Below are 15,012 nucleotides of genomic sequence, written 5' to 3'. Positions count from 1 at the left end.
AAGCCAACATGCATATTTCCCCTCTTGTGTAACTTTTCCTTGGAATATAAAGCAAGTGATTTTGGTGAACAGATCATTTAGCACTGCAAAGCAAAACAAAACAAAAATAAAAAATTATTTTTTGTCTTTGTCAACTAACTCTTCGCCCACTGCTTCCTTTCTGTGCCTTTTCTTTCTCCTCCTCCTCATGCCTGCTCTGCTGTCGGATTGCTCTTTTCTCCTGTTTGTGCTCTGACTGCAGTTCGCTGCAGGAGTGCCAGTGCTCCGGTTTTAGGTACTGTATGCCCTCACAGAAACGCAAATGTCAACACTGAAAATACACTTTCAGAAGAACTGAAACGCAGTGTTTCTGTGACTGTGAAGTCACTGAGAGAAAGCCTCTTTGAGCAAACAAAAGCATCACCTATCTCGTGAGCAAAACAAGATTTTCTGAGAGGTGAGCGGAGTCAGGGTGAGCAGCCGTTTTCGCTGAGGATGAAGCAGCTTTAAAGCCCAGGATTATTAGGACTCCCTCACGACTCAGAGAGCTGTCGAAGATAATGCCCGCCTCTCTCGCATCAGCATTTGCTGAATTAAACACATGCTTTAAAGCTAATAGGCATAAAAGCACACAGCCACCCGTATATCGGCGTACACAGAGCCAGAGCTTAAGAAGGCAGGAGGGTAATCAGAGGACTGCGAGAGGGCGAGGAGTGTAAGCTTAAGTATGTATGAAGTTCAACTAGCTAAAACACCCCAAAGTAAACAAAGGATGCAATCTGACATCCGCTCCCATTCGCTCTCGTGGCCTCACTGGGGTTGCACTCGCTCACAGTCCACAGCTGATGCTCCCTGTTGAAGGAGCAAGTGTTCAAACAGGAGTGAAATCAAAAGGTAGCTGCTTCAAATAGTTGAAGTGGCAGGTTTCACAATCTGAAGACTGTTGTGGGGAGAACATTCACTTTGATCCTTCACAACAAGGCTGCACTAACCAGTCTGTGGTACTGTGTTGGCTGTGTCCATCCTTTCTATACAGTCTATGAGAGCACTATTTAAAATACATTACTGTTCTTATTCAGGGACTTTTAAGAAACCCTGTATATTTTGCACTTATCTTAGAAAATCGTTTTCTGGTTCTAGAGTATTTGGGCAGATATTCTTGATCCTACCGCTGAGTGGCAGATAGGATGGATAGATGTAGCATGGACTAACATGCATATTCAGAGGTCAGTGCATATTAACTGAGACAGATATTTAGAGTAATGGGCTTGAAGCAGTAATTTAGAGTACTTCTAAAGACTTAACTGTCAACAGCTCTGCTTTACAATCAAACATGTATTCAGCATTTATTTTGGAGATAAAGACGCTTTGACTAATAATGCCTTCTGCTTTTTTTCTGCTTGCATCCTTCTCACTTAACTAACCTCTTCTGCATCAGGATCTCCTGGAAAACATGACCTCTATGATGCTGGTGGGTATATCATTTCACCCCTAAGTGTAGGAGTCTTACAAACCTATTGAGAAGAATTTGCCAGCTTGTCTGTGTTTCTGGGGCTAAATAGGTTATCTGCATCATTTTATGGAGCACTGTCAAATATTGGACAGTTTAACAGCCACATTTGAATTATGACACAGTAAGCACTCCAACATAGGAGAAAGACACACAAACTGTAGTTTTGAGTCGATTAACGATTATGTCTTTGTGCCACTTAGTAGCTGTTTTCCTTTGGTGTCTTTTTTCCAGCGCATCTTCCTGTTTCTTTGTGTTGTTGGTTGTACCAAGTCACTTGGCATATTTTTTTTATGTTTTTTGTGGACTTTTCAGATTTGTTTCTAGCCTTGTTTAAAGCCTTTCTTGCAGCAATTTAGCATCTCTGTGGTCACTTTGGGATGCAAATCTTTGGAGCTTTGTTTCTTTTGTCATTTTCTTTTGTCTTTTGCATATCTATATGGTTATTTGTCTTCTCTAAGGTAGTCCTGTCTCTCTCTCAGACACAAATTTGTGTCTCTTTTGTAGTGAAATTCTGTTTTTGTGTATAGAGCCTTCTTTTTGCAATTGTTCTCTTGTGTCTTTGTGGTCACTTGGTTACTTTTGTGTTGTCTTTGGATGTGTAGTGTTTGTGCTGTGGGATTTCTTTAGAGTAATCCTAAATCTCTTTTTGAGTTGTCCTTTGACTATTTGTAGTGGGTTTTAGTAAAGAATATTTGCTTAAACACAAAGTTTATGACCTATTGGTCCCATCAGTAATCCTGTCATGGTACCAGCTGTAGAAGTAGCCAGGAAAGTAATTCCAGAACAGTGACTATAGGTATGAGTAGGAGCTTTAATATTGTGATAAGAAATAGAGGAATTTCAAACTGTTGGTCTGGTGCATATAAAAGGTGTAGTGTTGTACAAAAAGTGGTTTATTATTGCATGTATGAAAAATCTCAAAGTGAGACGGTCAATTTTCCAAACAGAACAATCACCCATACGTGTGATTTAATTTGGAGCAGCAGATGTTCATGTTGTTCTTGTCCATAGCAGGAAACACAGATACTCTGGATCCCAGAGCTCCCCTCGGGTTCCTGCAGTGATTCCCCTCCTCATTGTTTTTTTTTTCTGTGGCAGAGCATTCAGAGAAGGTGGAGGAGTGCTTTCCATCAGACCAGTCCCCGCTGTCCTCTGGAGTGGACTCTGGACAGCAGTCTCCTGTCTCACCAGAGAACAGGAAGGGTCACAGAGGAATTAGGAAACTCTGGGGGAAGTATGTTTTAAGGATATACAGAGCACACACTTAACAGCATGTTTGGTGTCGAAACTTTTTATATTTATACTCATATTCTCATTTCTGTCTGCAAGGATCCGTCGCAGTCAGTCGGGTAGTCCTGTCCAAGTTCATGACCCAGAGCTAGGAGACTTCAAGAGGGGAGGATTCAGAGCTACAGCTGGACCTCGATTGGCCCGTTCAGGGAAAACACGGTATATTAATTAATAAAATATCTATATTAATAAAGTGAATAGGAGTGAATAGGTGCACGGTTCACTTTTTGGTGTTTTGTTCCTACGCAGAGATCTGAAGACGCCATTTTCTAAGTGGAACACAGAGCAGGTGTGTGACTGGATTGAAGACATTGGACTAGGTCAGTACAGCATCCTCGCTCGCCAGTGGGTCACCAGCGGTCAGACTCTGCTATCAGCCATGCCACAAGACCTAGAGAAGGTATACACATTTAAACGCACACATCACTGCTTTATAGAGTATGGTTCCTAAAGTGATGCTTCTAAGACAACCGGCACACACAATCATACTGTGTTGCTTTTCCATACAGCGTGTCACATATTTTCCATTTCTACCTGTCTGATCATTTTTGCCGTCTGTCTGTTTGTTTGGTCTTTAGTAATGCCTGCCTCTGCCTTTCAACCAGCTCTTTAGTTTCGCCTTCAACACTGTCACATCATACACCTCATCTCCACCTCCAACCTTTCTCTGCGTCTCATCGAGATCATTTTGATCAGTTCTGTTTCTTTCTTCAGGTTAATCTATATTGATACTGTGATCCAATGAAACTGTCAAACCTTGGATCGCCGTATCAGTATCTCTGACTTGAAGCTGGAGTTTCTGTTTTTCTTTTTAAATACCTCACCTTATATATCCTTCTGCTAGGAGTAGACAACTGTTTGTTTATTTATGTACTGTGTTTAACATGGTTTTTGACCATTTTGTTATTTTTCTTTAAGTTGTTCTTCATTAAATTCTTCATCTTTTCAATAGAAATTGGGTCTTTGAATATACTTTTCAGGTTTGTCCTTTATGGTATGCATCTTGCAGTATTTCTTTAAATTTAGGTACAGAACTTGAATGGATTTTATTACTAAAAGGTTAGTTTAATCATTTAAATTCAATGAAATTACCATCAGATAGTCAGATTGGAAGATAGGGTGAGAAGTTCAGCCATCCAGGAGGGGCTCAGAGTAGTGCTGCTGCTCCTCCACATCCAAAGGAGCCAGTTGAGGTGGTTCGTGCATCTGACAAGTATGCCTCCTGGGCACTTCCTTGGTGTACTGGGAATGCCTTGATGTTCCACCGGAAAAGCTAGAGGAAATGGCTGGGGAGAGGAAGGTCTGGGCTTCTCTGCTTAGGCTCCTGCCCCCGCGATCTGGCCCCGGATAAGCGGAAGGGGATGGATGGATGGATGGTCAGATTGTCAGTCATTTTATCAATGATTGAATTATATATATATATTTTGCAGGTTTACTAATTTATGGGTGCTCCACATTATCTGCCAATTTAACCACTTTTGCAGTAGAAGAAGCTACTTCAAGCTGTTCCTTTATTCACAAAGGGTTGCTGCAGCACGGGCAGCATGGTGGCACGTCATTGGCACTGTTGCCTCACAGCAAGAAGGTCCTGAGTTCAATTCCACCTTCTTTCTGTGTGGAGTTTGCATGTTCTCCCCATGCATGGTTTCCTCCCACAGTCCAAAACGCAGGAGTAAATGTGAGAGCAAATGGTTGTCTGTCTCTGTGTGTTAGCCCTGAGACAGACTGGCAACCAGGGTATATCTCGCCCTATGACAGCTGGGATAGGCTCCAGCACCCCCCGCCACCCTGAAAAGGATAAGTGAATGGATGGTTGCTGCTGTTGCAGCAGCTCTGCAAGTTATATTTGGCAGATTTTTTTTATGTTGGATGCTTTTCCTGACACGAACCTAAAGGGATTTGTGTCTCCTCCCATGATCTGACCAGGGATTTTTCACTTGTTCGATGAATGTATAAAGCACTAAAATATTTTTAAACAATAATTTCACAGATAGGAGACTTTGGAGAATTTGGAAAACTCTTTCATGTTTTGCCTGTTATTGGAGTTATTTCAGTATCATTCCACATTCGACTATGAGGGTCGATTACAAAAAAAAAGGTCCGCCGATCATTACAGCACTTCACTATGCAGACGATGCACTGATTTATCTGAAATGTAATGCTACAACCCTTGCTGATCGTACACGCTAAAAATGGATGTCATTGGACTTTACGAAGAGATAACAGAGGTTCTGTTGTTTAGACCTTCTCCCCACTCTTAATGGCATGGGAGTTGTAGCATTTTGACATACTACTTGGCGACTACTGCAATAGTTGAGTGTAAGCAAGTCTTTGACTTCACATCTGCAGCTGCTCCAGAACATTGCTGCCTAGCCACATAAAATCATGAAGGACCTTTACGACAGGACCCTTGCTGTTGCTTTTAAACTGTGGTTTACCTATTCACATCAGAACCTAATCAACACTGGAAATGTTTTAAAATCCATTCAAAACACTGGCTTTTAAACTAAGCCTCAACATTTGCTTTTATTTATTTGTAAGATTTTATTAATTTTGATATTCTAAAGAGTGTTTTTCTTTTTTGGTAGTACAACACTTTGACCAATGTTGCTTTTAAATCTGGTTGACTTGACTAAACTGTAACAGGAGGAAAAAGCCAATCGTTTCTCTTTGTCCACAGGAGATGGCCATGAAGAATCCACTCCACAGGAAGAAGCTTCAGTTGTCCATCAAAGCGATCAGTAGCAAACAGCCTGAAAAATCTGCAGAGCTCGATTACCTCTGGGTTACCCGTATGTAAAGGATTCTTTCTCTCACATACGCACAGACACACATATGGGAAAATCTTCTCAGAGAAAACAGTTATGTTCTTTGTTCCAGGTTGGCTTGATGATATTGGCCTTCCTCAGTACAAAGACCAATTTAATGAAGGAAGAGTGGATGGGCAGATGCTGCAGTATCTCACTGTGGTGAGTTTGTAACTAATCAATTCATGTGAAGTTAAATCAGCGTCACCATATGGGGGGAATTAGCTTTCAGTTGCCCAAAAATAAAAGGGATGTATGACATGTTTCCCTTCTTGTCTCTGTCTCTGCTCTCCATGTTAGAACGACTTATTATTCCTTAAAGTGACCAGCCAGCTGCACCACCTCAGCATCAAATGTGCCATTCATGTTCTCCATGTCAACAAATTCAATCCCAACTGCCTCAAACGCAGGCCCGGCAATGAGGTATTGTTAACTCATTTATACGGTAAAGCACAAAGATGGCAAAAGAGCCATTAGTGAATGAACTCTTAAATTAAAACTTCAAATCAGATCCGCTGTCTTCTTCTTTGTAAGTTCTTTTTGTACACTGTAATTGTACCTCACGCATTTTTCATAAAGACTCCATCCATGAAAGTCAAAAACTTGATCACCCGTTCAAGGTCATCGCTTGTGGAAGTCCTTGTTCTGACTACCTGTATGTGTGTGTGGCATCACATGGTGTCACATCACAGAGTTAGCTAAGTTCATAGATTCCTGCTCACAGATGCACATGTTGGTGGTCAGAATGGGACATCCACTTTTGCCACATTTGCACATGCAGACTGAGTACAGTTTATATAACTATGTTGGTTTGTATTTTTTTTAATCAGCTCGTGCAAAATACAATTTGCCAGAAAACATCACTTTGAAAGGTTGAGAAACAGTTAAAAAGTCAAACTAGAACAAAAAATACATTCATCTGTGTGTGTTACAGAGCCAGTTCACTCCCAGTGAGGTTGTCCAGTGGTCTAACCACCGAGTCATGGAGTGGTTGAGATCTGTGGACCTTGCAGAGTATGCCCCAAACCTGAGGGGCAGCGGCGTGCATGGAGGGCTGATAGTGAGTACATAAAAGCAGCCGGCATCTGGAGCAAAATGGAAAACAAGAATTTAAAAAGCATCTGACATCATTTCTCCTCAAATAGATGCTGGAGCCTCGGTTTAACTCTGATAGCCTGGCCATGCTGCTGAACATCCCTCCTCAGAAAACTCTGCTGAGGCGCCACTTAACCACCAACTTCAACAACCTAGTAGGAGCACAGGCTCAGCAGGAGAAGAGGGAGTACACTGAGGCAACAGGATACTCCCCACTCAGCATCACCGCTAAAGTCAAGGTAAGAAAATATAAGAAAAGACTCAATTATAAAGCTGAGAGTAGCACAGGCAGTAGGTAAAATAAGGCATCATAAGAGACCAGTTAACACCTTCCCTCTCCCTGCAAGTGTGAGAAAAGCGCCTTAATCCACGGTGAGACCTCAGTGTGTCAGCTCGGTTTAATCTCCGAGCTCTTCCAAAAGTTTAAGCCAGTGAGAACTGCTCTGCTGCTCCTCACATCTTTAAGACTCAGCCATCAGCCATAGCGTCAGCTCAAAGTGCCTCTTGAAGAAAATAATTAAGTAATAATAGAAGAATAATTCATCATAAGAGAATTCACGCTTGCATTTGATCCACTTATGATCTTGGACACTTAGATCTTAAATTTCTTAAGCTACATCTAATGCAGGAAATATTTATGTGGATGTTTTTGTGGAGGTATATAATACAGTGGATCGGAAAAAAATCCCAAAACGAAATTGTTATTGTTAAGTTAGATTTTCCCCTCAAGATGAGCCAGCTATGAAGTAAAATCCAGCAGTGCTTTGTGACGATATCACAGATGTTAGAGGACACATTTGATGAATGTTGTTTTGTGTCACTGCCCGGTGTCCCTCATTCACATCTACTAAACACAAAAAAGAGCAGATATTAGGAAAATCCATACAGATGTGATTACAGGAAATGGAACAAAACTGAGCACAGCTTTGTTTTGATCTCAGTGTCAGCCTGCATTTCAGAAATAGTGTTTTAGCCTGCATACAACTGCCCTCTGCAAGCTCCTTTGCAGCCCACTGCAATGCCAGCTTCCCTTTCATGCTGCTCTGGTAATACAGTAATACCAGTGCAGTGTATCAGTTGAATTACACGTACTCAAGATATTTAGTGCATCTCAAGTTTCCAAGGTGTGATCAAAAGAATCAGGGAACAGATCCATAAAAATCCAAAAGCCCCATTACCTGATTTAAAACTGATCAAGGAAGCTAACAGAGTTGTCCTTGCTGTAGTTTTTGTGCATAGGACTGGGAGTCCATCCCTTTGTAGTGCTGGTGTTAAGATCTCCAGTTTGCATCTGAATAACTTGCAACAATAACATTTAATCTACAACATCTAATGAATCTCCTTTTAGCTCTGTTTTGGTCTCCATATATTCCTCAACAGGCGGCTGCATCTTCCATAAAGTTCAGCTGCTAGTCACAACATCTGTTTGTGGTTTGATGCTTGACATTCGACATGTAGTTTTATCAAAGATTTTTTTAAATAGTTGCCTGCAGCTGTTAATGATGGCAAATCAGTAAAGAAAATCACATCAGTGAGTTGGGTAATCATTCTTATTGACATTGTTGATGTAGGAGTAGTGATTGGCACGCTTTAAATGTATTGCTTCTTGTTGTAGAGCCTATCATTAGTCAAATTGTTCTAACATTAAAAGTCTTCTCAGCAGTCACTGTTGCTTTGTTGAAGCGTGACAGTATGACGATGCTTTTGTTCCTGTTTCACTGCAGCCGAAGAAGTTGGGCTTCTCTAACTTGACTCACCTCAGGAGGAGACGGCCGGATGAATCTACAGACTATGTCTGCCCCATCGAGTCCTCCTCGCCTCAGTCGGGACAGTCTGCAGTGAACGGGGTGCAGATGCGGCCCTACACTGGCTTCAGAGGCCTGAGCCCCATCCTAGACCGAGAGCCCGACCGCTCCAGGGACCAGGTGGGGCTAGAAGATAGCAGAGCTGACCCATCTCCATGGCAACAACTGTAACACCAACAACACGGATGACTGTTGTCATCCTGTCTATTAGCCATTCAGCTATCTCTGCTACTACTCTGCTTCCTTTGCTTGCAGCCCATAATACCTCAGTCCATCCCCTGATGTGCTTCTTTAAGCCCCGCCCATCAGCCCGACCCTGTGCCTTACATTTAGAGATTGTTTCTCAGTCAGCTGCTTGTCATGCTGCAGGGAGTCCTGAGACGAGCACAATTCAAGTATTTTGATTTCAGCTCCGGTCAGATGCCTAACTAACCCAACCTCAGCCTCAAACCTGTGCCATGACTCTAACTCATCACGAGAGAACACAGCCTCTCTCTGGATTCCTGTGACATCACTTCCTGTAATCCATACAGCATATACAGACATGTCTTCTTGTACAGTATTAAGCCAACATTTGTGCACCACCAGTAGATTATTTTTTATGTATGACCTTTGATTTTTCTAACCAGGTTGAATGCAGTTCTGTTACATGGTCGAGATGAACTTGTGCAATATTTACATAAAATAATGGAGGGATTTTATTTATATCATTGCAGAGAAAATCATAAAATAGCATGTTTTGTTTGAAACTTGAGGTGGTGATTTTTGTACCGTTATTTTTCATATTTGACTGTAATAGTATTTTTATAGCAAAGAAAGGAAGCTAACGTGTGGTTTATCAAATCATTTAATAAACAAAATCCGACATGAGCAAAGTTGATTCATTCTTTCTGATGATCAGAGTAGAAGCAGATGTGTAAAATGTTCAATGTCCTTTATTTATTTATTTTTTAGTTGTACATCATTATAGGGGCCTGTACTGGACATTTTCAGTGTTTCCCACAGAGGTAGATTGCACGTGCAAAAGGAGGAACATCCATGCTGTCTTAAATTATAAGAGCCATAAATTGTTGCCAGTAAAGTCAATTTCTCATTCTATGTAAGGACTCTTTACCGCATGTAGTGACTCCAGCTCTTGTTCTGCTCTGTAACATCATCAGTTCACAAAGTGATATTTGGCAGTTCTGGCTTGCTGCATATAACCGCAGTAAGTTCAGGTTAGTAACCAGAACCAGCTGTCCCTCTGCTTCAAGTTCCAGTTGACAGCAGTTTTCCAGTGAAGAACAGGGATTACCTTTACCAGCAGTCCAAGGTGGTGGAGTTGGAATCTGTTCACCGTGGGAACAAGAGACTGACTGGAGAATAGTTCAGTGACATCAAGACAGCAACAACAGTGACCCGGCCACCCTGCCAATGTCAAAGCATGCTGCTTGTTAATGTGGTTGAACTCACAAACTAAGAGTTAGGTGACTTCATGTGGAAAACACTGAATTCCTCAGGAAGCATATTCTGTATTTCTGTAAGATAAAGTAACAGACTATGCTGCTAGGCGGAGCCACGAGCAGCAGCATTCCTTAATAACCTGCATCAAGCACTAACCTGCTTCCATCATCATCATCATCTCCATTCTCACCATCACAGTGGCTGTCATTGCTGTTTATGACGCCACGTTTCCCCCCTTCGGCTGAGCGGTCTGAGCCAAGATGGCTGATGATCATCACCATGGTAACCCTGTTAAAGGTGACATGGGAAGTGCATGTTTGACTATGACTCAGCTGCAGGTACAATCCTCATTATCAGTGATCTGTTGCACATTTTCATATCTTTCTACTGTAACTTTAAAAGGTTTAAGAAACGTATTGTTTTACTGATAGTAAGCCTGTAATTGTGAGTTGTAATGAGTTTACAAGGAATCTGTGTGTGTGCGTGTGTGTTGCAGATGGCGACCACAGAGGGTACCATTTTGCAAATAGAAGCTCTTTCTGAAAGCATCAACAACCTCACAGTAAGCGCCAACACACACAAGCTGCTGCCTAATGACTTGTGCAGCTGATTTGCTCACTGGGAATCTGCTTGTAGTCTGCTGTAAGAGAAGTTTGAGTCACTCAGATGGAAAACTGCAGATACTCAGATGGGAATGCCATTAAAACACCACGTCTTGTGTCTGTGTACAAATTAAAGCAATGCTGCTAGTGTGAAACCTGCTCGCTAGTACTTGCTTCTTTATTACTTGCGGCTATCATCCAGATGCCAGGCTTGGTTCTTTAGCATTTGTTCTGTTTGTTCAAGTCAAGAAAATCATGACAGTAACTGAAGTCTGAGATATAAAAAGATTATTATTTGATGTAACTCTTGCAGTCCAAGAATCTGCAAGAGTTACATCAGAACAAGGAAGGGCGAATTTAAACCTCAGACCTATTATTTGAAATAATCACAATAATTAGAATCAACAACAAGCTTCCATGGCACTAGAGAGCAGAGAGATGATAACCAAGGCATACTTTTTTTTCACAGCAGACCTTTTAAGATGTCATAGAATGAAAAGCACAGTCTTTTTACAAACATTAATAATGTTCATATTTGCTAAGGTGAGTTAGTGTCACACATTCAAGGTAGCCATGTCTGAGGATTTCCTACAGAACTGGGTTAGATTCATCTTCATGTTGGGCAGCCCTGTTTTTAAATCGAATTGAAGTTGCCTTCCAGGTAGCTGTTTCAAGCTTCTGTGCAAAGCTAAGCTAAGAGGCTATCAGCTGTACCTTTATCTTAATAGCTGAGGAGAGTTTCAATTAGCTTTAGAGGTGCTGGTCTGTACTTGCCCCTCTTCCCAACTGCAACTATTCATTTTATAAATTCCACCTGTGCTTCTCCTTTGTGACAAGTCATAAAACAATCTCACATCGGATCTGATGTTCTCATTTCAGTAAAGTATACTGACCCCAGCTCAGAAGCAAACACTAACTTCTAATCTCTCTAACCCATTGCCACTCCCATGATGCTTTGCCCCCAGTATCTGCTCAGCCGAGATGAGCTGCGGAAGGAGATGAGGCGTTCACAGACGGCGCTAGTTTGAAGGACGATGACCCTAAGCTGTAGGCTGTCAATCAACCACAAAGACCTGTAGTGACCTGTCTCACAGCTGAATTGTACCTCAGCCCTCAAGCTAACACTGCAGCGTGGAGCTCCTTACATTTACTTCTACTAGCCCCTGATACCTCAAGTTAACTCCTGCACACGCGCTGTAAGTACAGAGGACTGGGAAACACAAACGGACCTACACATTTTGACAACAATCAAAGGTCTTATTTTTATTTTCTAGTGTGCTGAATTGAACAGTTATTTATACACTTTTTTGTTACTGATTTCCTTAATTCCCTATGCAATGTAGCTTTTAATGAGCATACTGACCACTGGGTACTGTAAATACTGTGCTGGTATTTCATTGCAGTTTAGAATGGACAAACTGGACATTCCATCAAAAATGGTGTTGAAGCCATTTTTAAGAGCAGAGCAGCTAAAGAAGAAGGAGCTGAAACGTTCCTCAACATTGTCATTCTATTGTTCTGCAGAGAAAGATGCTGCATATCATATGTTGAAATAAAGAAGTTACAAGAACTACCAATGTTTCCTAAATGACTGTATGGAACAAAAAATTGTTGAAACCCCTCTTTTGCCTCAAAGTAGTACTGGCCATGATAGAGCACTACCCCTCCCTGAAACATAATGTTTTAAATTTACTACAATATAAATTGGATGGCCAAAATATGAAATTATTGTTGTTTGACTCCATTAATCCTGAACATTTGGATACTAGACTACATCCAGCTTTGCAGTTTGGCTAAAGAGGACACCCATCATAAATTTCATTTAATTCCCTAACTCAAGGGAATAAGTTAAGGGGTAGAGATCAAAGTTTGTGCACAGGAAAGAGAAGTCTGGTTGCTTGTAAAATAATTTAATCCCACGGTGTTTTCAGCATACTCAAGTGGCCAAAACCTGGACTTTGCTCTGAAACATCATATAAATTTATGTTTCTGTGGCTTTAATTTCTATGGCTATTTTAACATGAATACAAAACTAACACCAGGATTTACTATGGTTCATTTAACCCTCTCCAGCTGTGAACACTTTACTAAATTGACTTTTACTTTTACAAGTAACTTTTTAAAACACATCCAAATATATGGTAGAAGTCTGGAACAGTAGGACAGTAGTTTGTAATATTCGGTTGACAAAAATCAAAGAAAAATGATAAGACTGGGTCCTCTGAACAGTTTTGTAGTACTACAGTGAACTGTAGTACTATATTAACCTCTACTGGTCAATTCTGGTATTTAGCCACAGCCACCTTAATGGCTGTGAAACTTTTGTCATTTCCTAAACTGACCTTGAGAGCCCCCACACTACAAGTTGCTGTCCGAGCCTACCTGTCCTCATTGCTGCTTCTTTCTAAAAGCAGACAGTTACACATTTTGTTTACCCACCAACCCCTTCAGGCTCACCCCAGTCCTCAAGCTGCTGCACCAAGCTAACTGGTAAGATGAGTCTTTTGTTGACTTACCTAAAATTTGACAAGATGCAAACACCACACCCTTGCTGCCACTGTCAGCGAAAACTCTGCTTCAGCAGAAAATTCTCATTATTCTGCTGGAAGTTCTCTACACATCAGGACACAAACAACCATACAACACTCACACAGACACTGTGTATCTCAGCAGGACAAGGCAGAAGAAGAAAGGAAATGTAGTGTATTTGGAACTGTGGAAGCTCCCAGACCAGTCCTGGTGAGTATCTGTACTGATTCACAATGCTATTCTTTCTGTTTATGTGCAACGCGCTGGTGGACCAGAAACTGATCAATATTTAATGTGGAAAGTGGTGTCAGAGTCAATTATGCTCTCAAATAAATGAACAGTGACACCCATTCCATGTGCTGGGACAAAAGCAGAACAGACAGTGGGTTCTTTTGCTCCTCAAAAATGCAACTGATATAAATATGAAGTGATAGCAGTCACACAACAGTGCTTAAATGGTTGTGAAGCCTTTAAATTTTCTTTATTTCTCTGTATATATGACCTCAGAATTCTTAAAAGTAGGTAAAGAAAACCAATTTAAGCAAATGGATCCAAAATATGGGTTGTCTGTTTACTGACCATCCATTGTTACACATCTGTAAAAGGTGAAGGCATTTGACCTCTGTTTAGAAAAAAATGCAACTAAATATCAGTTTAAACTTAGGAAGCCTGCACTTTCTCCAGGGCTGTTTTTTCTTACAAAACCAACACTGTCCTAAAGGTAATGGATAGACGTAGCTGCTGTGATGTCATTCACTGGTTTGAGGACCAGATTTGGAAGAGAGAAGAGTGCTAAGTTATTGGCAGTCTTTGTTATGAACTAGAAGGCACTGACAGACACAGTCGTGAGGTCTGTTTTAATGATTCTAATGAATAGAACCGAAGCCTAGCAGACTCCAATTGGATCCAGCTGCATGTGTCCGGACAGCTGTCAGAGTGACCATGCCACTAACTCAAGTATTCATGTGAATTATTTAATTTATTTTAAAAAACAATCTGAGGGAAACTATCCATAGAAGAGACTCTGAGGGATTATTTGCTTTAGGAGTCAGCCTCAAGTGGTCATTGGAGGAACTGCAGTTTTTGGAATTTTCCACATGTAATGTTGGCTCATTTTTTCCTCAAATGACCAACTCTGATATTTCTAATTTTTTAACTGGGTTTGTTTTCATCTATATTTAGGACTAATGTGAAAATCTGAGTATGTTTTAGCACCAGTATGTGCATTTCAGCTTAAATTTTATGCCAAAAGTTGACCATTATCTTTCCAGTGTATCAGGGAGACCAGCTTGTGATCTGCTGTCCATCATCCGTCGATCATGGGTGCAAAATTCAGCAAACCCACATCTAACCCGCTGAGAAACTTCAACTTTTTTTCCTGTTTCAAATGTGGCCAATCCAGTCAACCATCATTTTATCATAATATATCCCCCCAACCGAGCATCTTTGCTACACTAAAGAGGCGCAATGTCCCCAGGCCCAACGAGTTCATACACCTTTTTAGCAACTGCATCTCTGCTGCTACGGCCAGAACCCAAGAGTACCTCATCTTCAAGGATCCAGAGGACAAGTTACGCCCGAGTCCTGAGGTGCTCACTCAGGTAGCAACACTTATTGACCAAAATAACCAAGAAATTTTGCTTTAGAGAAGTTACTGAAATATCTCACGCTTTAACAGGTCTTCCTGATGACCTACATCACTCGGAGTGTTGAGGTCAACCTGCAAGACACCCTTAACTGCACAGTCATGACTCCTGAGCAGCGCGTCCTCCTGGGTGCTGACTGGGTTTGGGCAGTGCTGGAGAGGCCGACCAAGAACCCCAAGTTCCAGATTGTCGTGCAGGTCCTGCACCTGTCTGAGAGGGAGGAGGCTGAGCAGGTCTCCGTGGACACCTGCAGTGAATCCATCCAGATGGCCCAGATGGAGTCCAGCAACAATAACATGTACG

At 41.4% G+C, this 15,012-nt stretch overlaps 1 protein-coding gene across 10 annotated transcripts in view; it reads left to right on the top strand.

The window, feature by feature from the left end:
* Positions 1 to 14,462, top strand: part of ppfibp2b (PPFIA binding protein 2b) — a 100,533-nt gene extending 86,071 nt beyond the window's left edge. For 9 of the 10 annotated variants that reach the window (XM_063477671.1, XM_063477670.1, XM_063477668.1 and 6 more), the window contains 14 exons: positions 242 to 274; positions 1,418 to 1,450; positions 2,591 to 2,726; positions 2,822 to 2,941; positions 3,032 to 3,182; positions 5,463 to 5,574; positions 5,663 to 5,751; positions 5,890 to 6,012; positions 6,524 to 6,649; positions 6,735 to 6,923; positions 8,409 to 8,609; positions 10,429 to 10,494; positions 13,205 to 13,273; positions 14,335 to 14,462. In XM_063477671.1, the coding sequence (XP_063333741.1) occupies positions 242 to 274; positions 1,418 to 1,450; positions 2,591 to 2,726; positions 2,822 to 2,941; positions 3,032 to 3,182; positions 5,463 to 5,574; positions 5,663 to 5,751; positions 5,890 to 6,012; positions 6,524 to 6,649; positions 6,735 to 6,923; positions 8,409 to 8,609; positions 10,429 to 10,494; positions 13,205 to 13,273; positions 14,335 to 14,358 (1,472 nt within the window). In that variant the 3' untranslated portion in view covers positions 14,359 to 14,462. Of the gene's footprint in view, positions 1 to 241; positions 275 to 1,417; positions 1,451 to 2,590; positions 2,727 to 2,821; positions 2,942 to 3,031; positions 3,183 to 5,462; positions 5,575 to 5,662; positions 5,752 to 5,889; positions 6,013 to 6,523; positions 6,650 to 6,734; positions 6,924 to 8,408; positions 8,610 to 10,428; positions 10,495 to 11,499; positions 13,274 to 14,334 lie in introns of all 10 variants that reach the window. The other variant, XR_010094292.1, reaches the window with a different exon arrangement.
* The last annotated feature ends 550 nt before the right edge of the window (positions 14,463 to 15,012 follow it).

This window comes from Pelmatolapia mariae, linkage group LG7 (genome assembly GCF_036321145.2).
Source record: "Pelmatolapia mariae isolate MD_Pm_ZW linkage group LG7, Pm_UMD_F_2, whole genome shotgun sequence".
NCBI classification, from domain to species: domain Eukaryota; kingdom Metazoa; phylum Chordata; class Actinopteri; order Cichliformes; family Cichlidae; genus Pelmatolapia; species Pelmatolapia mariae.
This window is presented reverse-complemented; position numbering and strand designations above follow the sequence as displayed.